The sequence below is a fragment of the Suillus subalutaceus genome, assembly GCF_016647625.1.
Source record: "Suillus subalutaceus strain FC151 chromosome Unknown DFJ58scaffold_22, whole genome shotgun sequence".
Lineage (NCBI taxonomy): Eukaryota > Fungi > Basidiomycota > Agaricomycetes > Boletales > Suillaceae > Suillus > Suillus subalutaceus.
In genome coordinates, this window is record NW_024540271.1 from 77,891 (window position 1) to 103,948 (window position 26,058).

The following is a 26,058-nucleotide window of genomic DNA, read 5'->3' on the forward strand; positions in this document are numbered from 1 at the left end:
ACCCAGCAGAATAACCTCACTACCACCAAGATATCAAGAACACAAATCTTGAATTTCACGGCTTTGGTTCTCTCCTTACATCTCGTAGTACTTATTCGCTGCGCGGGAGCGGCATTAACTACCTTCCATGGATTCTTTAATCCCATTCACAACATCGGGATCACTGGTAGATTGCGTGGACAGTACGTCTACCCAGTCAACTGCACGGCAACCATTCGACCTGAAGCCTCCATGATCACTTTACCCCCCAATTATAATATGTGCTCTTTCGCCCGTCCCAGGAAAGATGTTGGTCGTCCTCAGAGACGGGCGAAAATTACACGGTGTACTACGCTCTTATGATCAATTCGGTGAGTTCATTTTCGTCAAGCATACGATAGTCCGCTGACTCCCCCAACTCACCCGCTTTTTCAGCTAACCTCGTCCTCGAAGACACCGTCGAGCGGATATACCACGGTAAAGCATTCGCAGAACACTGGCACGGCCTCTTTCTCATACGCGGAGAGAATGTCGTTTTGCTTGGCGAAATTGTACGTATTCGAGCGCCGCGCAGCAGGTGCATTTACGTTGTTGATGTCTCTTCGCAGGATCTCGATCAGGAGGATGATGTCCCATTACAACAAGTAGATTATTCCGTTCTTGATCCATATCATAAGAGGGATATCGCACATAAGAAGGCGCGCGAAGATTTCAAATCCAAGGTCTTATATGAGCAAAAAGGGTTCTGCAAGGAGGGTGGCGAAGGCGATGGCTATTGATGGACTATCGTACTAGTACTGTTTATTCATTCCTCATGCATACCGCCTATGGGCGTATTGGTTTATTGTGTCGTCTAGCATATATGTGCGGTATCACCGGTTAAAGGCCAGGGCTACAAGAAAAGACGAAAATACCATCATCAAGAACTGCAAAAAAAAGCGAAATGGGACGTCAAATGCTCTGACAACAAACAAGAAAAAATGTCTTAGAAATACAGTGGCGTGAATTAAGATTTCTTCTTCTTCCCCTTTTCTACAGCATCCCCGTTAATCCGAGGTTTGCTAGTGCCATTAAGTGGCGGACCTGCAAGTGAGGGCTTGGACGGCGTCTGAGAGGCATTCGTTGATGGTGGGTATAATATGTCTTCGATTCCTTTCCTTATTTCGCGTTCACGAGTGGTGAGAGTGGTGAGGATTGTTTCCTTCGTTTCTTTATCGAAAGCAACCTCGGCAACGCGTAGTTTTTGCCACCTAAACCACGGTCAGATCCGGCACGTTAAAATCCATAAAATCAATGCTCACCCTGCATGCCGCTCGCATTTTTTCTTCCCTGTACACCACCACTCTCCATGACTCGTTGCGACGCCATCCACCTGCATGACATCATCTGACCCGTCCTCCTTTGTCTTCTCCTCATAGCTCTCCAACACCTCCGCACCAAAATCATCCCATTCTTCCTCACCAAAACAAAGCCTCTGATCCCACCCACACTCATCCACCCTTTCGGCACGCTCAGAAGCAAGCTTCACCAACTTCTCCCTCCACAGCACCATATCCATCTCACGCTTCATCATCTCCCGCTCCCTCACCACATTCTCGAGGCGTGTATTCAAGCATGCAATTTCACGCTCCGCCTTGCGCTTCTGTGCAGAAACAGGTGCAGGTGATGGCTTTCTGTCGATCTCCATCTTCACGTCCGCACAGACGACAACGCCCTCGCGCTTTTCTGCGTTCTTGACGCTTTCCCAGAGCTTGTCACGTTTGCCGCCGCTACGCTCCCATTGCGAAATACGCATCTGCATGTACTTGATGCCGCATTCGTCGGAGCAATATTTGGAAAAAGCGCCTCGAGATGGTTTGTGGCACGCATTCGATGACGATGGGTCTGTATGCTTCAACCCGAAAAAGCAGCGGAGCTTATACGTCGTCTGGAGGTGCAAGTGGGGGTTACCTGTGAACACATCAAAAAAAAATAAGCAAGTTGAATCTCTGCATGATACTGGTGACGTACTTTGTATGCACACCGGGCAGATGAACTGATCCACAAGATCGACCTCTAGATCGGGCATGTTGACGCACTGCGTATGATACCACTCGTCACAGCTATACAACTTCATCAGCTCCATTGTTGAAAAAAGATAAACAAAAAACACCCACCGGTCGCATGCAATCATGACCCGATCTTCGTCGTATCGTGTTTTGCAAACGCAGTAGAGCTTATCATCCTCCCTCTCGCTGTCCTCGTCTTCCGGCTCTTCTTTTGTGTCGACAGGCATCACAGACGCAGAGCGTGACCGTGAGGCAGCAGCATGCTTCGCAAAGAGACTATTCTTGAGAACATCTTTCGGCGTAGGTTCCTTGGCTTTTGTCTTCGGAGGAGGCTTTGCCCGCGCTTTCGGCGGAGGTTTGGGTTTCGGAGGAGGCTATGACACGAAAATGAGTCACCTGAAAACCGCAAAATAAAATAAGGTCACCTTGGGAGTAGCCATCCCTTTCTTCTTGCCGGCCTTTGCTGGCTCCGCCTTCTTTTTAGTAGGCGCCGCAGGGGGAGGAGGCATGAGCTCGTCATCTGGAGGAGATGGGCGCTGTGGAGAAGGCGACGGTTTGGGTTTTGGACGCGAGGCTTTGTGATGTGGTGATGGGCGATCCTCAATGAGACTCAAGAGTTCCTCATCCACATCCATCGAAGAGGGGTCGGGCTTGTGTTTGGGAGAGTGGGAGGGACGAGCAGGAGACACGCGAGTGGAAGATGAATATAAAGGGGATTGCGGGCATTCCGTAGCGGTAGGTGCAGTGGCGTGGACGGGAGAAGGAAGGCGCGCCTCCTGCTCCTCCATCTTACTTGGTTGGAGAAGCGGGAGCGATGGAGAATGTACCTTTACCTTGCCACGATACATTGGAGGCAAGTTGCGTTCAGCGCTATCGTCAGCTGGGGGCGAAGCTTGGATAGCCGGGGAGCCGGATGTAGATGGTTGTGGCTGCTCTTCCTCGCCTTCCACAGCGTCTGGACCCATGTCTACATCTTCATCCTGCTGGAATTCGTCCAATTGCATCTGCTCAAGCTGCTGTCGGCGCTCGAGCTCCTGCTGCTGTTGAAGCGCGAGCTCTTCTTGCTGTCGTCGCAGGGCTTCTGAACGCTGTTTCCACTGGAGTTCTTCTCGTTGGCGTTGTTCCTGTTCCTCCCGTTGACGCTGCTCCTCCCGTTGACGTTCCTCTCGTTGGATCTGCTCTTCACGTTGACGCTGCTCCTCCGCCAATCGTTGGCGCTCAAGCTCCTCCCGCTGCTCACGTTCGAGGGCTTCCCGTTCCTTGCGTTCAGCCTCTTCAGCCAGTCGCAATCGCTCGGCTGCTTCTCGCTGTTGGCGTTCAACTTCTTCCAGCTGCTTGCGTTCGAACTCTGCATGCTGGCGTTCGGCCTCCTCCTTCTGCCTGCGTTCAGCCTCTTCTCGCTGAGCCTGTAGTTCGAGCTCCTCGAGACGCTTGCGCTCAAGGTCTTCCCGTTCTTTCCTCTCGGCTTGTTCACGCAGCTTGCGCACACGTTCTTCCTCCTCCCGGAGCTTGCGTGCTTCTTCTCTCTGCTTGAGCAAAGCTTCCTCGCGCTGCTGATACAACGTCATCTCGCGCTGCATCCGCTCGAGCTCTTCTTGGCGCTTCTGTTCTTCGTCTCGGCGGCGCTGTTCGCGCTCAATGCGTTGACGGTGCTCAAGCTCAGCACGCACAGCTTCTGCACGTTCGGCCTCTGCACGTTGGCGTAGCTCAGCCTCTATACGCTGTCGCTCAGCTTCTGCAACACGTCGTCGCTGGACATCTTCCTCCCTGCGTCGGCGCTCAGCTTCCTCTTCTTGGCGTCTGCGCTCAGTCTCCTCTTCCAGCCGTCTGCGCTCAAGTTCTTCTTCATGTCGTCTGCGCTCGAGCTCCTCTTCCGCCCTCCGTTTCTCGAGCTCTTCTTGACGGCGTCGCTTCTCGATTTCCTCTTCTTGCCGTTTGCGAATGAGTTCTTCCCGCTGACGCTGCTCGGCCTCTGCACGAATGCGTTCGATCTCAACCTTGGCCTTCAGTGCCTCTTCTTCTTCGCGCCTCCTCGCCTCTGCCTCCCTCTGCCTCAAAGCCATCTCCTCCCGACGGCGCTGCTCTTGGCGCAATTTAAGCTCCTCTACCTCCCGAGCAGCAGCCTCTTCTCGCTGTCGAAGAAGCTCCTCGCCCTGCCGGCGCTCAAGCTCTTGACGCTGCAACTCCCGCTCGAACTCCTGCCTCCTTTGATTCTCCTCTTGTTGACGCAATAGCTCCTGTTCGCGCTGTCTCAACAGCTGTTCGCGATATCGAGGGTCCATATCGTCTGGGTGGAGGAGGGGATCGCGCGCGGGATGGAGAGAGGTTTCACGTTTGGGGTGATGTAGAGATGGCTGGCGATGTAAGGATCTGTCCCGTTTCTGACGTTGGGAGTCTTCCCGGGGGGATTGATGCAACCCCTCTCGCCGCCCGCGCATTTCTTCTACTTTCCATGCAGCTGCTTCTTCCTGTGCGCGGAGAAGGCCCTCGCCGTGCCAGCGCTCAAACTCTTGATGTCGAAGGATCTCTTCGCGCTGTCTGACAACGATATCGTTTGGATGGCGCTGACGGAGTTCGAGTTCGTGACGTTGGCGGATCTCGAGTTCTGGGCGCTGACGGATCTCGGGTTGGCGAAACTCTAGTTCTTGGCGCTGGCGGAGGTCAAGCTCTTGTCTGTGCCGAAGTTCGTAATCCTCTATATGCTCCCTCGACTCTGTATGCCTGGGGGGTTCCTCACGCCTTCTGTGATCGTCGACTTCCTCTTCATCCCATACCGCCCTGCCGAGACGGGGGACATCAGAGCGCATCGCTGCGTATACGATGGGTGACATTCGGGTAGGAACGACAGGAGAATGGCGTGTGGGGGAACGATGCAGAGGAGGCTGATAATATGAGGGTGTTATTCCTGGGCCTGACAGGGGTATATTGGAAGGAGAAGATAGATGTGGGATTGCGGGGCCTGTGAGACTTGAGCTAAGAGCGCTTGCTGTTGGACTTGGATTTGGGAGTGAGCGTTGGGGTGGTGTTGGAGAGCGAGATTCTCGTAGTCTCTTGTGTGGACGAGGTGAGTCGTCTGTGATGTAGAATGGATAAGGGCGGGGAGGGGGTAAGCTGACTGGACTGCTGCTTGATTCGCTTGTTGATGAACCTGCGCTGATACGCCTTCGTTCTTCTGAAGCAGCATGAACGAGAGCGTCGAGACCTGTTCGAGGATGTGACATTGACTGTACATGTAGGATTAAGAGATAAAGGCGATGATAAAAGAGGAATACTGACGAAAGGCGAACGAACTGGATTTAAAAGAGCGTTTACCGAAGAATGAGAATGAGATGAATCTGGACGTGGTGAAGATTGAATTTGTTGTCTTGGATGGTGTAGGAGGGCATCGATGGTTCTTGGTGGCATGTTGGGTGAAGTCTGTTCGCGTGGTTGTGGTATGTAATTATGAGGCTGCTGTCGTGCGTGTTTACCACGAAGATGTGGAGCTAGAATGACAGGTTGATAGATTAATGGTGAGGACTGTTGCTCGTCGTCGTCGTTATTGTTGTTATTGTTGTCGTCGTCGTTGTTGTCGCAAAGTAGCGATGAGATGTCCATTCGTCTTGCGGCCATGTCATTGAAAGAAAGAAAAGAACTCGTGAGAGACTGAATGATCACGCTTGCTTAATTTTGTAACCGAGAGTATCCGAATCATTCGAATTCAAGAATTAGAATCAAAGAAGCTCTTGTACAACGAGACATTGCGAATTTCGTCCAAACGGCGACCATGAATAGTCTCCACTACGAACGCACCGCACCCAAGTCCCATCATTTAAAATCACTCTTCAGCCCATTTATGACGGTCTCAAGGTCCTCGTTCTACAACCATCCAAAAAGGCGGGTAAAACTCGTCGAGATGCTTTTGAAGGCTATTTAAATTTTTATTAGAACGTCGTCCTGGTCATCTTGGAATAATATGAGACTCACCTGTTTTTGTTATAAGCGTAAGCTTACAAGCTGGAATTAGACTTGTTTTTATAGGTAGCACGTGTTAGGAACTGTACAGCCGATTCTTTGTGGCTTGAATGGACCCCGGTTCGTGTTTACGGGGTCATCACAACTAGATCTCCATCCTTCACTTAAACTGATTGATCCTTAAAAACGGCCCCGTCAAGTCATGTCGGTGGCCACAAGAAACCCGTTTGCACTCTTGGACGGCAGGTTTTTGGTTTCTCATCTTATTCTGTCACTTACTTTCACATACCTACAGATGACAGGCCATCCACTCCTCCACCTCCAGCTGAGCCTGCAGCAGCAGCACCCGCTCCACAACAACAAACTCGTACTCGTGGACGTGGAGGCCCTGCATCTCGTGGTGGTAGATACTACCAGCGTGGAGGCGCTGCACCCCCTGCTGCCCCTCCTAACTGATGACCAACCAGTTGTAGAGCCAAAACCAAGGCGATGTGAGTACTCTCCTTCTTTCAGTTCCATTATCTCATAAATAAAAGTCGATGGTGAGCGCAAAGAAGGCCGTGGAAGAGGCCGCGGTCGTGGTGGTGACCGTGGTGGTGATCGTGGTGGCCGTGGCCGTCCATTTGACAGGCACAGTCAAACCGGTAAAACGTAAGTCCTCCCCTCCCTCATTCTTCACCCTCCTCACCCTTTCACCCAGCGACTCTGACAAAAAAGTCCACAACTCTTGGGGTGGCGACGATGGCGAAACAGAGCGAAAAGTAGAGGAAGCCGCTACAAACGACGCTCTTGCAGAGAACACCAACGCTGCTAGCGGTCTAAATGACTGGGCTGGCGGAGCAGCTGAAACCCCTGCAGACGACTGGGCTGCCACCACAGACGCTCCTAAAGATGACTGGGCTGCTCCTCCCGCAGCAGAAGGTGGCGAAAAGCCTCAATCCGGCGAAAAGCGTGAAAGGCGCGGTGACAGAGAGGAAGAAGAAGATAACACTCTCACTTTCGACCAGTACCCTCGCACAACAGCGCGAGAAGGAAAACGCACTTGTCCCCAAGTTGGACGTCAGAAAGCCCAATGATGATGCAGATGATGATGTCTTCAAGGGCGCTGCACCCTTGCAGAAGGACGAATTGGAGTACTTTGCTCCAAAGGTACATCTCTTCCTATATCTGTCAATCGTAGCTCACACTTCTCCAGGCCAAATCTGCCCCAAAGGCTCGCACCAAGAAAGAAGAAAAGGTCTTCATTGAGATCGAAGCTCGCTTCGAACGCCCAAGCCGTGGTGGTCGTGGCGGTCGTGGTGGAGACAGGGGTGGCGGAGAGCGGAGCCGTGGCGAGAGGGGTCGCGGCCGTGGGGGACGTGGACGTGGTGGTGCGAACGGTTATTCCGCTCCTACCTCATCTGCCGTCAACGTGGACGATGAAACCGCATTCCCCTCACTCTCATAGGGGAATTGCTCGCGCACAATAGGCGCCCCCAAGATTGCAGAATGTGATGGCTTGATTTAGTGTATACTGACTGAGATTGACGCCTGCTGATTACGCCACATATCATTTTCCCCGATTCGCTTTGTCTGTTTTGTCTTTTTTTTCCCTCTGTCTTTCTCGAGGTTCATGCAATTATTTTGCCATGATGCAAACACGAAAGCACGTTTGATGTGATCTGAAATTCCCCCACAATCTCAGTCCCGCGCACGTCAAGAAAGACGCCGTGAGTCCAATAAAAAATTCAGCTCTCACCGCACACAATCAATTTCCGCCCGAAATCATCCGATGAGCTATGGCTATAAAGCCTCCCACTCATTCGCTCACACCTCATGCCCCATTCTAGTCTCACAGACGCATTATGGCCGTCTGGGAGAACTTCCTCAGGGCTAAGAGCGACTCGTAGCGTATCGTGTTCACCTGTGTTGTCCTGACCCCAGGTAGACTATATGGGTCAGCAGTCTGGACCCAGCGCTCGACAGCACATGATCTGTAATCAATATATTATTCATTGATGGTGTTGTTATACATGGCCAGCTTGTCGATCGTGTTGTACCCATCCCCTCTAAAAAGTAACATACGCACTCGCATAACTCACGCTCCAATCATCAAACGACACACACCGATTGCTCTGCTCATATCGCACCCATTTCATTCTCGCCTGCTTGCCTTTCTCCTCCAGCGCACTGAGTGCACCCATCAGCACCCCTATGGGATGTCGTCCGCAAATCGTATTATGCGTGCGCTCTAGGTACGCAACGAATTTGGCGTGTGCGGTAGACGCGGGCTGTTGAGTGAGGATATCCATCGCTTCGTGGTCTAGATCTGAAATGGATGTATGGATGGGCCGAGAAGGTGACGGGCGCGGACCGCTACGGCGGAGATTAATACCCGGGATATCACTAGGGAGCGTCTTTGGATAATAGAACGTGTATCCATAATTCGAGTGACCCCTATATACCATCAGCCATCAAATAATGCACCACCAAAACAAACGCACCAATGACAAAAATCGGAAGAGATAACAAACAACGTATCGTCCCTCTCAAGGTACGGGGCCAAGATCTTCCCATACTCTTTCTCCTGCTCCTGATCGATAGCACCGACCATGATCGGCACGATCTTGATATTATCGATGCACCTACGAACCAGGCTCGAAACGGACGAGGGGAAGGAGGAATGGGGCACAGCTTACCCCTCGAAGACTTTGTATACATAGGGCAGCTGCATCTCGATACTGTGCTCGCCTTGCTCCCTGCGTGGTTGGAGGTACTCGAATTGTTTGGTCTTGTAGAGTTCTTCGATGACTTGGATATGGGGTTAGATCTGGGCGGTTGTTTGTTTGTTTGTGTGGGACGTACCTTCTCTGTCTAGTGTGAGGTTTCCTAGTGGGGTCTCGTACGTCTCACATTTCGAGAGTGCGCATCCACCGAGATAGAAAGCGTGCGATGGGCCTAGGATGAATACTCGGGAGCTGCAAGGCGGTGCATCTCATCAAGGATAATATTTGGGAAAGAGACACTTACATTCCAGCAGTGGATATGCTCTTGTACGCCCAAGCAGCTGCAGGGCCAGAGTATGAGTACCCAGCGTGACTAGTAGATCTAACTCAGGAACAAAGAAGAGACGGGAGTGATAACATACGGTGCGATAACCGCTTTGCACCCTGGGACCGGCGGCGCAAAGTCGTCCTCATCAGTAGGCTTAACGTCAGCCAACCAGCTCGAGAGCTCCGCATCAAGGGTGTCGCCTGTTGTTTGACAGAAGACATGCAGTGCTTAAGTAGATGATCTGGCGAAGCAACGAACCATCTGCTGAATACCAAAACTTGGCGGGAAATACAGCTGGTCTGTTGGACATTCTGGTTAGCTACGAGCATAATATCGCAGCGAGCGTTTTCATGCCTGGTTTTGAGGGACATGCTGGGTGGTTCAGGTAAAGGTGATGGAGTAAACCTCCTTTGATATCAATGAGCGATGTGATCATGTGCCTCATTAGGCAATCTCAGGTCGTCAATCTAGACGCACAACAGGAGACAGGAACTAATAGCACAATATCCTCATGCGACAATACATCATTTAGCCTGAAGCATGCTTGCATGTCGATTATCTCCAGCATATGAAATGAATACATGGGAATGGCGTGAATGAGAAACGACAACAACAAATCACTCTTCCGACCGCAGCCGTGCTGCAGAGTTCGTCACCTTCACTCCGAGAACCTTTGCTCTAAAAGCCACAACGCATCAGAATCTCAAAGCGCGCAAGACCCAGAAGTAGTCGAGACTCACCGCTCAAGAATGATGGTGCGGTTACGGCTGCTAACGTTGTGTGCGATCTCAGCCGCGTAGCTTTTGTTGTGCATCAGGAGGAGGTCAACTTCCTTGACGTTGTTGATGAGGAATTTCTTGAGGCCGTTGGGGAGAAGGTGACGGGTCTGGTACAAAACATGAGCATGAGCATCTAGCAGCGGAGGAGCCTCTCTACCTTCTTGTTGCTCCCGTAACCAATCTTGGGCATGGGGAGCTGCCCCTTGAACCGACGCCTCACTCTGTTGTCAATACCCTTGGGTTTCCGCCATGCTTCCTTGACGCTGTGGTAACGGTCGGACTGGTGGCGCCTGTGTTGGAGAAAATGAGTCCTGGTTTATCAAGAGGTACTGCCGCTTCGTACGCACTTGAAATGCTTGGTGCGCTTCTTGACGATGGGGATCTTGATGGCCATGGCGGTCTAAAAGGAGTGGTTAGTGGTTGACTTTCAGCGGAGATGCCGGATCCCAGGGTGACCACATCAACACATCCGAGTATGAATCCATCCATTCATCGACTTGTTTTGGCTTAAACTCTCCAGAATCGAATATTATTGACATCGGACTGTGCTATGGACCTGTTCAACACCAGCATAAAGAGACTCACCCGCGAGTTTTGGATTTTGGAAACGACAGCTTACTTGTCCACTAGTTTCCACTCACTGGCGGGTGTGGGCTCCAAATAGAACCAAACAATTCGGTGGCTGTGCTAAACTTCCCCGCATGAATCTGACAAGGCATAGTATTGCATGCACTAGTACTCATTACTACATGACACTATTGCCTGTACTTATCCATTCCCCGTGCTCTCTCTCAGCTACAATCGACGATTTCAGATTACACCGTCTCCGCGTAATATAGAAAAGGAACGATTGTCTTACTTCTGTCATGTCTGACTAGGGAGACTACGTTTTCCTAATTTCCCTCAGCCAGACCAAATAGAAGGAATATGCTCTTTCTCTACGGTGAAAGTTATCCGTGGATGTACACGCTGGCAGGTCATATGAAGCAGGTTGCTTGCAACTTTCCCGCCAGATTCAAAGTACCGCTGTGTGTGAGAGGTCGAATCTTCCCTTGTGTCTTTAGTATAGCTATGGTCTTCTCACGTATTCAATGATAGCGCTCACCTCCCATCAGCGGTACCGCAGTACCGCATATGAAGTTCCAAGATTGCAGGCGAGTCGGTGGCACGTGCTGACGGAGGTCCCATGCACTAGCTAGCAGTTGATTTGCTAGCCGTGCGAGAATAATGTGCCTTTGAGCGAGATTGAAAGGTTTATTTAAATCATAAACCGAAGAGAAACGAAGACTTACGAAGCAGGTCGATTTACCTAAATAATTAGTCTCTGAAAGTCTGAATAAACCTTCATAATCTTATAATCTTCGTGCACGGGCGGATCCATTCTATGCAGACAACTTGAAAAGGAAAGCGACCCTGCGACCGCAGCAGCGGGCGCTAGGACATATCCTGTGCGTCGCGATGCAGGAAATCAGCTAGAATTCACCGGGAATCAATACTTGCATCGATTTTCAAGATGAGGCACTGTCAGCCGCAATGCTATGGTCCCAGCTACTGATTGTCGATGAATCCACTGCAGAAGGGGAAGTCGAAGGTCGTCATGGTGGAGTGCACTCGGTGCGCAAGTACCCACCACGTCGTTGATGATAAGCTGCTGGCAAATTGTCAATTCCATGTCGGGATGCACGGAACTGCTAAATTGAGATCCGTGTGGCGACATCCTAACAGCCTCGCAGTCACGTCAAGTACCTGTTTATGAACTTCGGTCGTACTAGTACAAGTACAATGGACGTAAGTGACAAAACGTGTGTGGGGTAGCTTGGATCATTGGGCCGTGAGAACAATGCCGGTCTAATGTCTTAGTGGCGGATGACAAGTCCTCGTGCCGCACTTAAGGAGCTTGATCAAGTGATTCCGGCGCTCACTTGTGTTTCTCATCCTTGCACATTCCGTTTCCGCTTTGTGTCTTACGAGGGATCACTGGTGCATAATTTCATGCTCGCCGCAACCCCCATCGATTTTGCTTTCGACGAAGATGATCATTGGCTATCCCCAGCTCCCCCTTTGCTGTACAGGTCGACAAGTGTCGGAAGTAGCTGGGGAGTCACATCGATAGGTCGCGGCTTTGATTGGTCTACGAATGATGATGAAGTCGAAGTCATATCACAACCTGAATGTCCATTGGAGAAAAAACCACCAATCAACTCACAGGATCTTCCAAAGCACGAAGACTCTAAGCCCGCAATAGCTACCCGACCGTCTCTACTAGTTTCTCCAGTCTCTGTTCGATTGCTTTCCGAAACTCAAACGACCTCTCCTGGCCATGAATCATTGACGATATCCCCATCCGCATCCACTCCCAACCTAACGGACTCTCCGATCTCTGACTCTCCGTCTCGTTCGCTATCACGCTTGTCATTGCATTCGACAACCCCACTTCAGCCGAATGTGTCTGAAGCACATCGTCCCCCACTTCCCCGTTCTCCTACCATGTCACGAGCTCGCAGGAGGTCTTCACAACAACGGGTGTCACTCATCGCAGGACGCGTTATGATAGCTCCAATAGAGCCGCCTTCACCGCCTCCTACGATGCCAAAAATTCTGCATCGGTCAGGAAGCACTGGAAGTATGTTGTCCTCTGTTGCCAGTACCTGTCCTCCGACCCCCGCTCGTGAAGCCTCCTCATTACCCGATGTAAAGACCATATCAGACTTTTTTATCGAAGGTGAGATCGGCCGAGGCGCGTACGGCCTTGTCAAAAGAGCACGCGAATACAAAGCAGATGGATCCCTTGGGGTGAGGTTTTATCCACCAGACTTTCTCTTTGATTCTTGCGGTCTGACAATGGGACAAGCCACCGTTGGTTTTGAAACAAATAATCAAGTCTCGCATCCTTGCTGACTGTTGGAAACGACATCCACGGTTTGGCACGATACCAATAGAAATTTTCGTCATGTCTGTCATATCATCAACGTCATACACCTTACCCGCGGTACGGTCATGGGATCCATCGCGACGTCGACCTCCCGCTGGAACCGACGGGGACACAACACATTTGCAGCCTGATTGTACTCACATGGACCACGATGAAAGGTGGGAAGAAGGGAAAGAAATCAAGGGACATCCAAATATCTGCCCTCTGGTGGATTTCTTCGAAGACAATCATTATTACTATCTTGTCCTACCGTCTTCCACTCCTGAAAAGAAGTCCGATGAGCCTCCTCCAACAGATCTATTTGATCTCGTCGAGGCCTACCCCCAGGGACTGTCGCCCTTTGATATTCGCAGCTATCTCGGACAGCTTGCAGATGCTCTATGTTTCTTGCACTCTCATGGGATAGGTTGGTAGTTCGATTCCAGAATCTCTCAGTGACATACTGATCCATCGTCAGTTCATCGAGACATAAAGGATGAGAACGTTGTCCTCGGACGAAATGGCAAATGCGTCTTAATAGACTTTGGAAGTTCTGGACTTGTGAAGAAGAACGGATGGGACACATTCAGTGGGACGTGAGTTTTCTCCATACTCGCGCCTTCTATTTGTCAATGCGGTCGCTTACCCGATCAAGGTTGGACTATGCAGGCCCTGAAATACTGCGTGGGGAACGATATCACGGGAAGGAGCAAGATGTATGGGCGTTTGGTGTTGTGGCCTACGTCCTTCTCGTAGGAGAATGCCCTTTCGTTACGGCAGCTGAAGCGCAAGAGGGGCTGACGTCGCCGTTTGCGAACGCATCTATTGCGCTGGATGAGCGGTGTGGTGATGATAAAGAGAAAGAAGGAGAAGAGGTAGATGGAGGTGGAGCGGCAGGAGATGCTGCAGCCCTTGTCAGGGCTTGCTTACAAGTGGACGTGGGCGCAAGACCTACGTTTGAGAACATTCTCCAGTGCAGATTTTTGAACGGGGGAAAGGGTTGGGGCATGGAGGTGCCCTTCGGTAATTATCAACACCTGTCTCCACAACCGAGCGCGTTTCCAGCGCGTGTCACTTGATCGAAGGCAATGAGGCAGGTACTCCGTCTTTCAGACTCTCACTGATCCTCATGAGGATCTGTTCAGCCTATCTTTGCTCTCGGACATCTCTCCTTTTATGTCGTTTCTTTTTATCTCAAATCATCAAATCTCACCCTATCAGCATCGATCTGCCATGAGGCCCCACAATATTAATCTGTTTTATCTAGCTAGCGCGCATTGTTATCGATAGGCTGTAGTACATCGCAATCCTCTTCTTATAGATAAATCATATCTGCGGACCACCGACGTGACTAGGTCACAGTCGTATACTCTATGTATCAAATTGATCGGGACGTTCGAGTCTGTTCGAGTCTCAGGAGTCAGCGGCAGCGCTAGATGACTCGGCCAGTCCGGCGCCACGCGGCCGGTGCCGAGCGGAGTCACGGCGGCATATCAAATCACAAGATCGATAAAAATTTTCCTTTGGGAAGGTATAACTATCAGTAAAATCAACAGGCTCTCTCTTTCTTCCGTACCATCACATCCCATTCCTCTTTGTTTTTTTCTCTCTTTCTGTACACTTAAGTGAGTTTTTTTTTTCTTTTCCGATCTTTCAAAAGATCCTGGTTACTAGCGCGATCCATTCACCGATGTCCTTATCGTCATCGCGCGATGGCATTCTGCGATTTTACATCTTATGGTCTCCGATTACTATGATCACTGCCAATCCGTCTTCTTGAAGTATCAGTCACTGACGATCGCACCATTGGACAGAAATCCTTCAAAATGGGAAAGGAAAAGATTCACGTTAACGTTGTCGGTGCGTATCTGATCATCTGCAGTAAGCCCATTGATCTGATCCATCGCAGTCATCGGTCACGTCGATTCTGGTAAATCTACCACCACTGGCCACTTGATCTACAAGTGCGGTGGTATCGACAAGCGTACCATCGAAAAGTTCGAAAAGGAAGCTGCTGAGCTCGGCAAGGGTTCCTTCAAATATGGTGAGCAACTGGATAATCTACATATCAATAACGTCACTGATAACGATCTTCAGCATGGGTCCTCGACAAGCTAAAGGCTGAGCGTGAGCGTGGTATCACGATCGACATTGCTCTGTGGAAGTTCGAGACCCCCAAGTACATGGTTACCGTAGGTTTTATCGACGACTTTCTGGGTAACATCTGCTTAGGCATTTTCCAGGTCATTGATGCCCCAGGACACCGTGATTTCATCAAGAACATGATTACTGGTACCTCCCAAGCTGACTGTGCTATTCTCATCATTGCTGGTGGTACTGGTGAGTTCGAAGCTGGTATCTCCAAGGACGGTCAGACCCGTGAGCACGCCCTCTTGGCGTTCACCCTCGGTGTCCGTCAGCTCATCGTTGCCGTCAACAAGATGGACACGACTAAGGTAACATGCGTTGACATTTTTGACAATTTATGCATTAACACTTGAACTCAGTGGAGCGAGGATCGTTTCAACGAAATTATCAAGGAAACCTCCACCTTCATCAAGAAAGTCGGCTACAACCCCAAAGCCGTTGCATTCGTCCCCATTTCTGGCTGGCACGGTGACAACATGTTGGAGGAGTCCCCCAAGTCAGTTTCATTTGGGGCCCTGATTGATCATATTCTCACGTCTCACACAGCATGCCATGGTACAAGGGCTGGACCAAGGAGACCAAGGGCGGTGTTGTTAAGGGCAAGACCCTCCTCGATGCTATCGATGCCATCGAACCTCCTGTCCGTCCTTCTGACAAGCCCCTCCGTCTTCCCCTCCAGGATGTCTACAAGATCGGTGGTATTGGCACTGTACCCGTCGGTCGTGTTGAGACTGGTGTCATCAAGGCTGGCATGGTCGTTACCTTCGCTCCTTCGAACGTGACCACTGAAGTCAAGTCCGTTGAAATGCACCACGAGCAGCTTGTTGAGGGTCTTCCCGGAGACAACGTCGGTTTCAACGTCAAGTTCGCATTTGTCATTCGTTTCCCTAACCTTCACACTTATATATACCTTCAGGAACGTTTCGGTCAAGGATATCCGTCGTGGCAACGTTGCTTCTGACTCCAAGAACGACCCCGCCAAGGAAGCTGCTTCCTTCAATGCTCAGGTCATCGTCCTCAACCACCCTGGTCAGATCGGTGCTGGCTACGCTCCAGTGCTTGACTGTCACACCGCCCACATCGCTTGCAAGTTCGCCGAGTTGATTGAGAAGATCGACCGTCGAAGTGGAAAGTCCCTCGAGGCATCTCCCAAGTTTGTCAAGTCTGGTGATGCTTGCATCGTCAAGCTTGTTCCCTCTAAGCCCATGTGTGTCGAGTCCTACAACGAATACCCACCTCTGGGTCGCTTCGCCGTCCGTGACATGAGGCAGACTGTTGCTGTCGGTGTCATCAAGTCGGTCGATAAGACTGACAAGTCTGGCGGAAAGGGTGAGTCCCTCGGCTAATCTATCTGCGAATAAACTTGCTGATTGATGCTCTCTTCAGTGACGAAGTCTGCGGAGAAGGCTACCAAGAAGAAGTAATAGATGTAGAACTGCCGTATCCATATTCTTTTCTTTCCGGCTTTCTGCTGTACGCTGTCTCTCTGGTGCCACCCATACGGTATTCATACCTGCAATGTGTTTACTATCATCATTTGTATGCACGATTAACGAAGCTGGCAGCGAGGTCATGACCAGTGGCCTCGCTCGCCTGTTGATTAATGTCGCGGAGATGTTGTCTCGAATAAGAACGAAGGGATTTAATTGTATCAATATTTTTATTCGTCGTCCTCTCTTCCATTGCAATCGACGTGCATCAAAGCTTCAGACGGATCTTCATCGAATTCATACCTTGTGACCTATAATATTTGTCACAGATCTAGCATACGTGTTCGACTTTCTCTCCTTTGTCGACTTTGGGCCCGAGATCTCTCCCGATAGTTCTGTCAAACACCTCCATCATGAATGTAAACAAGGACCGCGTGAGAGCAGCGTCCCATCGACCTTTGGAAGATTCATCTCTGATGAACGCGTGCTGCGCCTGCACTTCTAGAAACTGTATCTGTGGTGAACATTCTAAAAATGCACACTAAACCATGTAACCTACAGAGCAGGGCACCTCGGCATCCTCAAGAGTCTTGCGGATGAGATCACGACCTTCGCGAGGGACATGTGTGTCCTAGCGGCACCAAGTTCAAACACGTCTCTTCTCCTAAACACCTTCACGTACCTGTTTCCCGAAGATCATCTATGAGAAGGCTCAGTATGGTGTCACTGCCTTTCTCAATCGCAAACAAACATACCACGAGTTCACCTTTGCCTGTCATATTCCCCTTCTGAACACGCGCAAGAGAGTCGTCGTTCTTGCCTTTGCCAAGAGTTGCACTGTGAACATCAGTTGCAAAGAAGCAGACAGAAGATAGTACACGGGGATCAAAAGCAGCCTTCACGTGAATCACAAGGGTCAGCGAAAACTGCTGGTAGCATCATCGCCCTGTCGCTTACCCGAAACGCCTATGGTTTACGTATTCAAAGATAAAGCACTACAAGCAGGACTGACAGACGCACCAAGTGCCCTCCTAAGCACATTCCTGTCGCTGAGGGACATTTCAATGTCTAGTATGCTAACGAAAACTTCGTTGACATACCTGCAACACGACCGTTGCAATTTGGCAAAGAAGCCAGAAGATCGACGGAGAGCGTAGCATCCTAGATCACAGCTAATACTTAGAAGCATATCGACAACAGAGCCATGAAGCTGACCTCGTCGTACGCAGCTAAGTCTTTCTCGATCTAACACAAGAATAGATGAGAATGCAAACCGTTACGATATAAAGTTGCTTGCCTTGTACCTGTTCCCCCTATCAGTTCCTGATATTGATGGTGATGAACAACGAATGGAAAGATGACGAGAACGAGAGATACCTTCGGTATCGTACGGAATGGCATCTGGTCCCTCAAACTCATGGTAGCTCGATGGGCAAGCAACCACATATCCCTGGCTCGCGATCTGACCAGCGAACCTTTCCACTGGCCCTGTCACTTGATAGATTTCACTGACGGATGTAAACAATCGTGCATAAGTTTAGCCCACCGAACTCAGGCTCACCTGAAGCATACCACACCTGTTGTCGTCCACAAGCACTGGATCAGCTTCAAGAAAATAAGAGCGATAATCAGAGCATGCGACTTACCGGGAAACTTTGCTTGTGGATAGTTTGGGACAACAGGAGAGATCACAAAGATGCGGATTGGACGCCCGTTGTCGAGTTTGCTGGGCACGTCGTGGAATGTTTTGGCGATGAGCATGGCCGTATAGAATGTAGTAGCTCCAGGCAGGGAAAATAGTTCAACCCACGTTCGATGAAGTGTGTGAAGCAAGTCTAATACTTAGTACTTAGTACTTAAGACTCCGAGTTTGAAGACTTTGAAGTTAAATCTTCAGAGTCCTTAAGAATAGTCCTCATATGTCGATCATCATTGGAACTTGTTTGCCTCGAGCGCTATCCACTGCACGTGCATATGCTTGCACTTCAAAGGGAGTTGCTGAACTTTTAAATTCTGAGGCCTGAGGCGGCACAACTGTGAATCGTATTAGTATTGTGCCTGGACTTGGCCCGGACAAACGTGCGATGAAAAGCTGCTACAAATCATGACAGCGAGAGTAGAAGTTGTTTCATCCTCACGCTCCCATCCATTTGCACGGTACAATCATGACAGAAGCTGATGCGCGCATCCGGTCGTATCAGGCTTCCGATGACAGACTGGTCAAGTTCAGCATCGGAAAGGCTTCGATGGAGGGTCTCGCAGTCGCAAATCGAAGTGGTACGTGTCGTCCTTAGCTTTCTCGCAATATTGACCAAATAATCCTGTAGCCTTTTTCCACCCATTCACGCTTAGTGCCTGGGTGGCCCTATCATGCATCATGATCCAATATCTCAACTGGTGGCCTAAACCAGAGTACGGGTTCCTTGGTTATTTGCCGCCTTTTCCAGCCTTTGGATGTTGGGGTGCTGTTATCCTCTACCTCATGGATTGGTGTGTTGATACGCACACATTGCGGACCGTTCAATAATTTAACTCGACAGGTTCAACCGTCCAGACTTTGAAGATGCGTCTCTTGACTTGTTGCGACGACCAGATGTCGCGGACATTGCAAATTATTATCAGCGGTCTCCCTCCTCGGGCTTTTTCATCCTTGAGTATTCCGGAAAGTTCATCGGTCTCATAGCTATCGACGCGTCCAAGGACTCCCAGTCGCAAGAGACGCTCATGGACAAGGGAAAGTCATCTTCCTCTCTGAAGTTGAAGCATACAATGCCTCAGGGAACATCATCCGTCGCTACAATCCGTCATTTCTATATCGAGGAGCCATATAGGACAGCAGGGATTCAAAATGACTTGCTCGCACATGCCATACAGCATGCATTCAAAGCGGACAATGCAGTCAAAGAGATCAAGGTGGCCACTACTTCCCTGATACTGTATGCTCAAAAGTGCATCCGCGACGCCGGGTTTGCTTTGGATAGGCCTATTGGCAAGTTTGGTGTTTATGGGTGGAAATTTGACCTACTCGTTCTTCGGAGGGCACAGTGGGAAAAACAAGATGCTGTTTTGTAAAGCCGATTGTTTAATGTCGTAGTTAAAAAGAACTATCTTCCTTCCTCTATAAATTTTAGGTCTGTCTAGGGAAGACTATATGTCGTAGGACTTGAGTAGTCCCAGTGACTTGAAACAAATCATGTCAAAGCAACCTGGACTCACCACAAAGAGAAGATGTCCTTACTCTCTTCCATCATCAACAACTCAACAGGATTAAAGCCACATCAACCACTGATCATCCTTCAGTCGTCTTCCGCACAGACATGTTATCCTATCTTGAGGAATCTGATCTCAAAATTTAAACCGACTACCCAGACACTGTTGTTTTGTTTCTTGCATTCACCATCGAACTTGACAAATATCGACGAGGCTCCAAATATCATTACGTTCGATTTCACTGGGCGAATTCCCGGCTATGACGATCTGTGGTGTGGTCTCCAGGACGAGATACTAGCTCGCATCAATTCTGGTTAGTATCAGCGCGTTTGATGAACATAATTATCAGACTGGTAAAACCTTGTAGTACCCCCGGGATCACTGAATGTGATCATTGACTCGGTGGATACATTGACATCAGACCTCGGATCTACACCAAAAGCTTACAAGTTCATTCGGACACTCCTTGGGCTAGTTACGACTCGTTCTGGTGTGTTCACAGCACGACTGATGTTCATGTGCCTACTCATCTTCCTCAAGAACCTTCGATCCTCGCGTTACACCTCCAGCCCAGCCCTATTCTCGAACTACTGACTCAAACTTCCCTATCACCAACGCTTATGCATCTGACTGCGCATCCCCCAGCCATCATCACGCACATCGCCTCTGCATATCTTACACATCCTCCACCAGCTGGTCCGGCAGAGAAATTCTGGAGTGTCTTCATCCCCTTCTCTGAGCGTACACATGAAAGCGAGCGCCTGGTTTATGACCTTGACGGCAATGGGACGAGTGCCGGTGCGTGGGTGAGCAAGGGCACGAGGGAATTCGTCGTGGAGGTCTTTATTAGGGTTGGGAGCAAGCGTGGTGTAGAAAGGACTGTCGAGGGCTGGAAAGGAGACGTCCCGTGCGAGCTGCAAGCTCTTGAAAGCCTGACAAGTATTTGGACCAGGAGAAAACCTGAGGAGGTAAGCGCGAACACCACCTTGACGTGAAACCTTATACCTGACCAAACTATAGGCTCGACCGGATCCAACGCAGAACGTATCGTTCAATCTAAATCTTACGCCGTCGCAGGAAAAATCGCGAGCCCAAGTCCCTCTACCTTATGCACACGAAGGTGGTGCTCCATTTCTCTATGCTTCACGTCATTTTAATCTCGACTTCAGGCAACCCTATCACAACATCTGGAGCGATTCTATATGACCCTGATTCTGCCGATGATATCGATGACGATGATCCGGATGAGGATTTGGATATATAGCAGATCTCCATAAGCGTACGCCACATTTGTGACAACGCCAGAACTGTTGTCCTGATGCAATAGTACTTCCATGACGTCAAGAAGAAACTGAGTAGATGTGAGACAGCCGTTGGTCCTGTTAGCAATCCATAATCCAGTCTCCTTTTTTCTTCTTCTTCTCTCGTATTAGCCTGTGACATGTCTAGCTGCGATATCTCTCTTGTCGCGGTCTGGCCTGACCAGCGCCAGTTCACCATCATGGATCGCATGGCATACAATGAACTACCTAACCGCACGGTAATGTGGCTTCGCTTCGTTGGCACCTGGATTCTTGGTAGTGTCTTCAGTCCGTCTAGTTTCAGGTTATTTAACACACTGCATGGGGATGCCCCTTGTGCAGAGGTTGAGAGCAATGGATCAGCCGTCATCATCCCTTGCATTTCAGGAGAGGATCGTTTCTTTTATCTACATGTCGAGGGTGAGCCGTGCTTGTTCGTTGCTGCTGTCCTGGCTGATTGTTTGCAATCAAGCTTGGGTCCCATATCCAAACTTCGCGGATGGTGCCAGTGATGAGTGGGATGATCTCGTGACAGTGGGTGTAAACGCTTTTGGTGTTCTGAGTCTTCGTTTATACTAGTACTTCTAGGATTCCGAGTCTGACTCTAGCTCTGATGAAGTTGAAGAAGCGGACGTCCTCCGTGCTCCAAGTTTGCCGAGTCAATGGCTGCCAGGAGGGTTGCTAGAGGGTGATGGTTTAGATGAACTCGAGAACAGCGAGGTTGCGATGATAAGTCTAGGAGCCAATTGCGGAAATGTTCTGGGACATGAAACTATATATACTTCAAGTTACTGCACCAAGTAAGTATGGCATGCGACTCGTACAGTTACTTGTCATATGTGTTGTGATCAGAACCTCTGATTATGCATATGCACTACTGAGTACTGCAGCTGAGTACTTCTCGTATGTTGAAGGAAGACCGTTGTTCCGAACTTGCCTGTATGCATGATGCTATTATGATCCGATCAGCCACGGGGACACTCATAATCATTCATACGACCCATACTTAAATCTCACACTCAACTTGAATGCCTTTTGAGGATCCCGATTTTCTTCATGTTCGCTAGCACTACAGTCATACGTACTAGGATCTCATCTACGATGCGCAATGTCTCTACACATAGTGGCAAGGGCATCTCTGCGGTGCTGCAGAAGAACCCAGATGATGTGGTCATTACATTTGCAAAGCGCACCGCAATGGGGAGGAACAGAAAAGGTCAATTCAAGGATATCCCAGTGGATGAAATGATGCAAGCTCTGCTCAAGGTTGATGGCCTGTTTGTGGACTACCTACAGTAACTCATGCAGCCTTCTGAATCTTAGGCGACCTTTGAGAAGACAAAGCTGGACCCCGCAAAACTTGACGACATCTGCGTTGGTGGGTGCAAGCCGTACCCTGCTATGTGTTTCTGCATTAACTTTCTGCAGGCACATGTCATCCTCCTTCTCCAATGTACTCCTCGCGAGCCGCTGCTCTCGCATCCGGCATTCCTCACGATGTTCCCATCTCGACAGTGAACAGGCTATGTTCATCCGGTCTTATGGCCATCCGCAACATTGCCCATGCTATTCAGTCAGGTGAAATATCCATGGGCATGGCAATCGGAGTGGAGAATATGACACTGAAGTGAGTCTCCAAGTTGAACAGTCTGTGGTACATAAATGTTAATCTTCGCGTAGTCCCCGTCCTACGCCTGTTATTGCTGAATCTGTGGACAAATCTCCGCGGGCTCACGATTGCATCCAAGTGTGTCTGGGTGAGCTATATCGATCAAATACTAATGTATTTTGTAGCCTATGGGTTGGACGTCTGAAATGGTCGCTCAAACCTATAAAGTCTCGCGACAGAAGCAAGATGAATATGCCCTTATATCACATACTCGCGCAACCAAGGTTTGTACGTCCAAATTTCTCCGTGTTGCATCTTAATCACGAGACCAGGCGGTGACCACCGGCATCTTCTCTGAGGAGATCATCCCAGTCGAAATCCGCGGGACTGTGATATCCGTTGACGACACAATCCGGCCTGGCGTGACGATGGAAATGCTATCTGGGCTGAAGCCTGTGTTCCAAGATTGGGGCGATGCAGCTACCACTGCTGGAAACGCTAGTGGCATTGGCGATGGTGCCGCGTTATGCATTCTCACGACAAGAGAACGTGCGGAGAAGGAAAACATGGAAATTATCGGGAAATGGGTTGGATGCGCAGTCGTTGGTCTGTTATTTGTCTCTTCTGTTTGAGGGTCTGTTGAACCGTTGCCGGTGAAGGTGTCGAGCCCCGCTACATGGGCATTGGCCCCATCGCCGCTATTCCTAAGGTCCTTACGCAAGTTGGTCTCACTAAGGATGATATTGACATTTATGAGGTCAACCATTGTCTTCCATGTTCTTTCTGTTCATGGTTTAACGTCTCTCACGTAGATCAATGAAGCATTCGCTTCGCAATTTGCATACTGTGTCGAAGAACTTGGCATTTCCATGGACAAAATCAACACGAAGTAAGTTATCCTAGCTGGAGTACTTCTGTTCTGACACTTTGTTGGCAGTGGCGGGGCAATAGCCGTGACGCACCCTTTGGGAATGAGTGAGTCTCATTATCGTCTTGAAGCTTTGATAACTCATCTACCAATTATTTAGCTGGCGTTCGTCAAGTTGTTACCGGCCTCGCAGAACTCCGCCGGAGAGACAAAAAGTTGTTGTGCACAAGTATGTGTGTCGGCAGTGGTATGGGTGCAGCAGGCATCTTCGTGAACGAGGCACAACCATCTTGTGAAGCGAGGTTATAGTTTGTATTTGACCGAGGTGTGGGTGTATTGTACATATTCATAACTGCTGTCTCAAACTTATTTAGCGGCTGCCAGCGCCGCATCTACAATTTCTGTCATTTTTATAACCGCCTCTTCCTCCAAAGTCCGACCGACAAGTTGCAGACAAACAGGAGCGTTCTTGAATTTCTCCGGGTCATCTGAATCGATCGTTGGCATCAGAAATTCACTGATCAGCTAAATGTGCCATTACTACTCACACATTTCGTACACGGACTTATCGAAGTCGTCATAGAAATTATGAGGAGGTTCCTTCCCATCGAGAGTGGAGTCGACAGTAGTCACAGGGAAAACCGCAGCGGGATAGTCGAGCGTGTTCCAAACGGTAGTATAGTTGGCGTACCTGTGCATCGTCTCATTGAAAGTTCGGGACTCCGAAGTTACGAAGACACTTACTTGTTCTTCCCATGGAGAGGTGCAGCAAATGGTGCAGCTGGACAAATGATAGCATCGACAGGCCGTCCTGTCCCAGTCTCAGAGGCAGTTGCGTTCCAATGGTCTATATATTCTTTCCGGATATTCTGACGCAGCTTCTGCACTTGCCAGAGTTGGTATGCAGTGACACCGCCATTTTGCGGACGGAAGGCCGCTGCCTCAACATCTGTGTCGTCCAGCTCCATCGTTGCAATTATTGGCTCCCCTGTGGTAGAGGTCGTGATCATGAAGTCCTCAGCAGAAGCGGCGTTCCAGATGTCCCGCTGCATGGGGTTACTAGGTCAATAGATTGGCAAAATGAAAGACACAACTCCTTACCGCGACATCTCCAAGCAATCTGTGCTTGATGGGTTTCCAGTCAACAACTGTCATTCACTGAGTACACATCAGCAGGGGAATTAGACGAGAAAAACCTTTGTGGCCAGCCTTCTGGAGAGCCGCTTTGGTGATTTCCAGAGACCTTCTGATAGGTGGGTGGGGAACAACAACACCATCGTTCCACATGATTGCAAAACACAAATCCTTGCCAGACCCATGGTCTACGAGATCGTACTCCTCTTCGTCCCATTTCTTCCGAACCGCAAGAGGGTCCTTGAGCCACGGTTTAGAGTTAACGACAGCTTTCATGAAGACTTTGAGCCCGCCGAGACTGCTTGTCATAGGACCGAACACGGAGAGAATCGAGTCTTGGCCCTCAAGCGAGTTGCGGGCACCACAGTACGGTACACGCCCGTATGACGGCCTCAGGCCGTATATACCGCAGAATGCAGCGGGAATACGAACAGAGCTGTCAGATGGCTGTCAGATGGCTACTACCAATGATACTTCCAAATTCCTGTCATACCCTCCGATATCAGAACCGACTCCCAATGGGCTTCCTTTTAGGGCAATCAATGCACCCTCTCCTCCTGATGACCCACCTGAGGTCAGAGAGACGTTGTTCGGGTTAGTTGTCCGGCCGAAGATATTATTGAACGATTCTGGCCACTGAAGATATTTTTAGCATACGAGCAGGATTCATCTTCAGGGTGCGCTCACCATGAGTGTCTGCGGAATGTTGGTGCGGACGAATGGCACGGCTCCGCACTCGATCAGAATGTCGACCAACACCGCATTTTTCTCTGCATACTGCCCAATCCACGAAATATAACCTAAAACCCAGTTAATCACAATGCGTTAGGTCCAGGCCAGAATTATGACTTACCCATAGTGGTTTCTAGTCCTTTGATACATAGCTGGTCCTTTAGAGATATGGGCAGCCCGTGAAGGGGACCAATGACCTTCCCTGTCTTCTTCAAGTGATCATCGAGTTCAGCCGCTCGGGCCAATGCACGATCAATAAAGATTTCCGTCAAGCAATTGACCTCGTCGGCCAGGTTAATACTACATCATCAAGCAAATGCCTGACAACTTGGCTTACAAGCTGATGGGCAACAATGGCCCTCTTGGAGAACGCGGTGGTCACGTCTACAGCTGTCCATTCCGCACTTGCAAGTTTCTTTAATAAAACATCCACCGAAGTATTGGTGATCTCAATTTCTTGGGCATTCAGAAGGCCACATGACTCTGGAAAACCAGTTACATCCAGAGTAGAAGGTGGAGGCGGAGTCACAAGCCACTCCTGTGGAATGGACTTGAGCTGCCTCTGTTTCTTCTCTGCAGCTAGAGCAGTCCAATGCGGCATATTGATAGTGTTAGGGATAAGTGAATGATGAAGCTTAGATGCGTTACAGTAGATAAGAAATACAACTGACGGACAAAGGAAGTCCGTAGCTAATATTAACAGCGAGATAAGACTGTCAAGGCGGTGATTATGTTTGACTTGAGGGGGTGTGTGGACGAAAGAGATTGATCATGTGGATTCTGAAACGTAATTACAGACAAAATCAAAGAATACGCGTATGGTTAGATCTGTCTAATAGTTGACCTTGAAGCCCGACCTAACGGAAGAATTGTCAGCTGAGAGCTCGAATGACGAATTCATAGGAGCAAAGAAATGATGATC

The 26,058-nt window shown here is 49.6% G+C and overlaps 12 protein-coding genes across 12 annotated transcripts; 7 read left to right on the top strand and 5 right to left on the bottom strand.

The window, feature by feature from the left end:
* The first annotated feature begins 3 nt into the window (after positions 1–3).
* On the top strand, positions 4–872 carry DFJ58DRAFT_203141 (Sm-like ribonucleoprotein). The gene is made up of 4 exons (XM_041379218.1): positions 4–182; positions 282–350; positions 415–530; positions 588–872. The coding sequence occupies exons 1-4, from the start codon at positions 128–130 to the stop codon at positions 756–758; spliced, it is 411 nt and encodes a 136-aa protein (XP_041246921.1). The 5' UTR covers positions 4–127; the 3' UTR covers positions 759–872.
* DFJ58DRAFT_203221 (uncharacterized protein) lies at positions 817–5,671 on the bottom strand. The gene is made up of 6 exons (XM_041379219.1): positions 5,304–5,671; positions 2,453–5,251; positions 2,136–2,401; positions 1,990–2,081; positions 1,281–1,929; positions 817–1,229 (listed from the first exon to the last, which is right to left on the bottom strand). Exons 1-6 carry the CDS (start codon positions 5,637–5,639, stop codon positions 986–988), a joined length of 4,386 nt encoding a protein of 1,461 aa, XP_041246922.1. The 5' UTR covers positions 5,640–5,671; the 3' UTR covers positions 817–985.
* Positions 5,672–6,125: 454 nt separating this feature from the next.
* Positions 6,126–7,626, top strand: DFJ58DRAFT_772866 (uncharacterized protein). Its single transcript, XM_041389267.1, has 5 exons — positions 6,126–6,223; positions 6,277–6,399; positions 6,518–6,632; positions 6,682–7,033; positions 7,177–7,626. The coding sequence occupies exons 1-5, from the start codon at positions 6,184–6,186 to the stop codon at positions 7,426–7,428; spliced, it is 882 nt and encodes a 293-aa protein (XP_041246923.1). The 5' UTR covers positions 6,126–6,183; the 3' UTR covers positions 7,429–7,626.
* Positions 7,627–7,963: 337 nt separating this feature from the next.
* DFJ58DRAFT_203270 (MEMO1 family) lies at positions 7,964–9,467 on the bottom strand. The gene is made up of 7 exons (XM_041379220.1): positions 9,273–9,467; positions 9,109–9,214; positions 8,991–9,059; positions 8,826–8,938; positions 8,660–8,771; positions 8,465–8,605; positions 7,964–8,417 (listed from the first exon to the last, which is right to left on the bottom strand). Exons 1-7 carry the CDS (start codon positions 9,322–9,324, stop codon positions 8,030–8,032), a joined length of 981 nt encoding a protein of 326 aa, XP_041246924.1. The 5' UTR covers positions 9,325–9,467; the 3' UTR covers positions 7,964–8,029.
* Positions 9,468–9,631: 164 nt separating this feature from the next.
* Positions 9,632–10,187, bottom strand: DFJ58DRAFT_656271 (ribosomal protein L32e; the record flags this gene model as incomplete). Its single annotated transcript, XM_041381894.1, has 4 exons — positions 9,632–9,692; positions 9,755–9,900; positions 9,951–10,083; positions 10,141–10,187. 4 exons carry the CDS (start codon positions 10,185–10,187, stop codon positions 9,632–9,634), a joined length of 387 nt encoding a protein of 128 aa, XP_041246925.1.
* Positions 10,188–11,608: 1,421 nt separating this feature from the next.
* On the top strand, positions 11,609–14,090 carry DFJ58DRAFT_772881 (kinase-like protein). Its single transcript, XM_041389268.1, has 4 exons — positions 11,609–12,586; positions 12,645–13,131; positions 13,183–13,300; positions 13,360–14,090. The coding sequence occupies exons 1-4, from the start codon at positions 11,660–11,662 to the stop codon at positions 13,781–13,783; spliced, it is 1,956 nt and encodes a 651-aa protein (XP_041246926.1). The 5' UTR covers positions 11,609–11,659; the 3' UTR covers positions 13,784–14,090.
* Positions 14,091–14,236: 146 nt separating this feature from the next.
* On the top strand, positions 14,237–16,562 carry DFJ58DRAFT_680471 (translation elongation factor EF-1 alpha). The gene is made up of 8 exons (XM_041383196.1): positions 14,237–14,564; positions 14,614–14,748; positions 14,802–14,896; positions 14,948–15,160; positions 15,212–15,348; positions 15,399–15,716; positions 15,769–16,181; positions 16,239–16,562. Exons 1-8 carry the CDS (start codon positions 14,531–14,533, stop codon positions 16,274–16,276), a joined length of 1,383 nt encoding a protein of 460 aa, XP_041246927.1. The 5' UTR covers positions 14,237–14,530; the 3' UTR covers positions 16,277–16,562.
* On the bottom strand, positions 16,563–18,184 carry DFJ58DRAFT_772885 (dienelactone hydrolase). The gene is made up of 12 exons (XM_041389269.1): positions 17,929–18,184; positions 17,844–17,859; positions 17,660–17,790; positions 17,580–17,605; positions 17,498–17,527; positions 17,383–17,443; positions 17,303–17,331; positions 17,240–17,248; positions 17,038–17,178; positions 16,965–16,982; positions 16,842–16,913; positions 16,563–16,790 (listed from the first exon to the last, which is right to left on the bottom strand). The coding sequence occupies exons 1-12, from the start codon at positions 18,041–18,043 to the stop codon at positions 16,614–16,616; spliced, it is 825 nt and encodes a 274-aa protein (XP_041246928.1). The 5' UTR covers positions 18,044–18,184; the 3' UTR covers positions 16,563–16,613.
* Positions 18,185–18,244: 60 nt separating this feature from the next.
* Positions 18,245–19,387, top strand: DFJ58DRAFT_772886 (uncharacterized protein). Its single transcript, XM_041389270.1, has 3 exons — positions 18,245–18,559; positions 18,610–18,772; positions 18,823–19,387. Exons 1-3 carry the CDS (start codon positions 18,448–18,450, stop codon positions 19,352–19,354), a joined length of 807 nt encoding a protein of 268 aa, XP_041246929.1. The 5' UTR covers positions 18,245–18,447; the 3' UTR covers positions 19,355–19,387.
* Positions 19,381–20,906, top strand: DFJ58DRAFT_203585 (uncharacterized protein). The gene is made up of 4 exons (XM_041379222.1): positions 19,381–19,805; positions 19,860–19,982; positions 20,033–20,460; positions 20,513–20,906. Exons 1-4 carry the CDS (start codon positions 19,511–19,513, stop codon positions 20,696–20,698), a joined length of 1,032 nt encoding a protein of 343 aa, XP_041246930.1. The 5' UTR covers positions 19,381–19,510; the 3' UTR covers positions 20,699–20,906.
* An 831-nt stretch (positions 20,907–21,737) lies between these two features.
* On the top strand, positions 21,738–23,795 carry DFJ58DRAFT_203617 (Thiolase, N-terminal domain-containing protein). The gene is made up of 10 exons (XM_041379223.1): positions 21,738–22,059; positions 22,117–22,171; positions 22,222–22,420; positions 22,474–22,540; positions 22,588–22,686; positions 22,735–23,008; positions 23,062–23,159; positions 23,215–23,291; positions 23,340–23,377; positions 23,431–23,795. Exons 1-10 carry the CDS (start codon positions 21,850–21,852, stop codon positions 23,577–23,579), a joined length of 1,266 nt encoding a protein of 421 aa, XP_041246931.1. The 5' UTR covers positions 21,738–21,849; the 3' UTR covers positions 23,580–23,795.
* On the bottom strand, positions 23,637–25,737 carry DFJ58DRAFT_655928 (general amidase; the record flags this gene model as incomplete). Its single annotated transcript, XM_041381878.1, has 9 exons — positions 23,637–23,758; positions 23,819–23,961; positions 24,015–24,316; positions 24,372–24,418; positions 24,467–24,840; positions 24,898–25,040; positions 25,092–25,204; positions 25,258–25,417; positions 25,474–25,737. 9 exons carry the CDS (start codon positions 25,735–25,737, stop codon positions 23,637–23,639), a joined length of 1,668 nt encoding a protein of 555 aa, XP_041246932.1.
* Between the last annotated feature and the right edge of the window lie 321 nt (positions 25,738–26,058).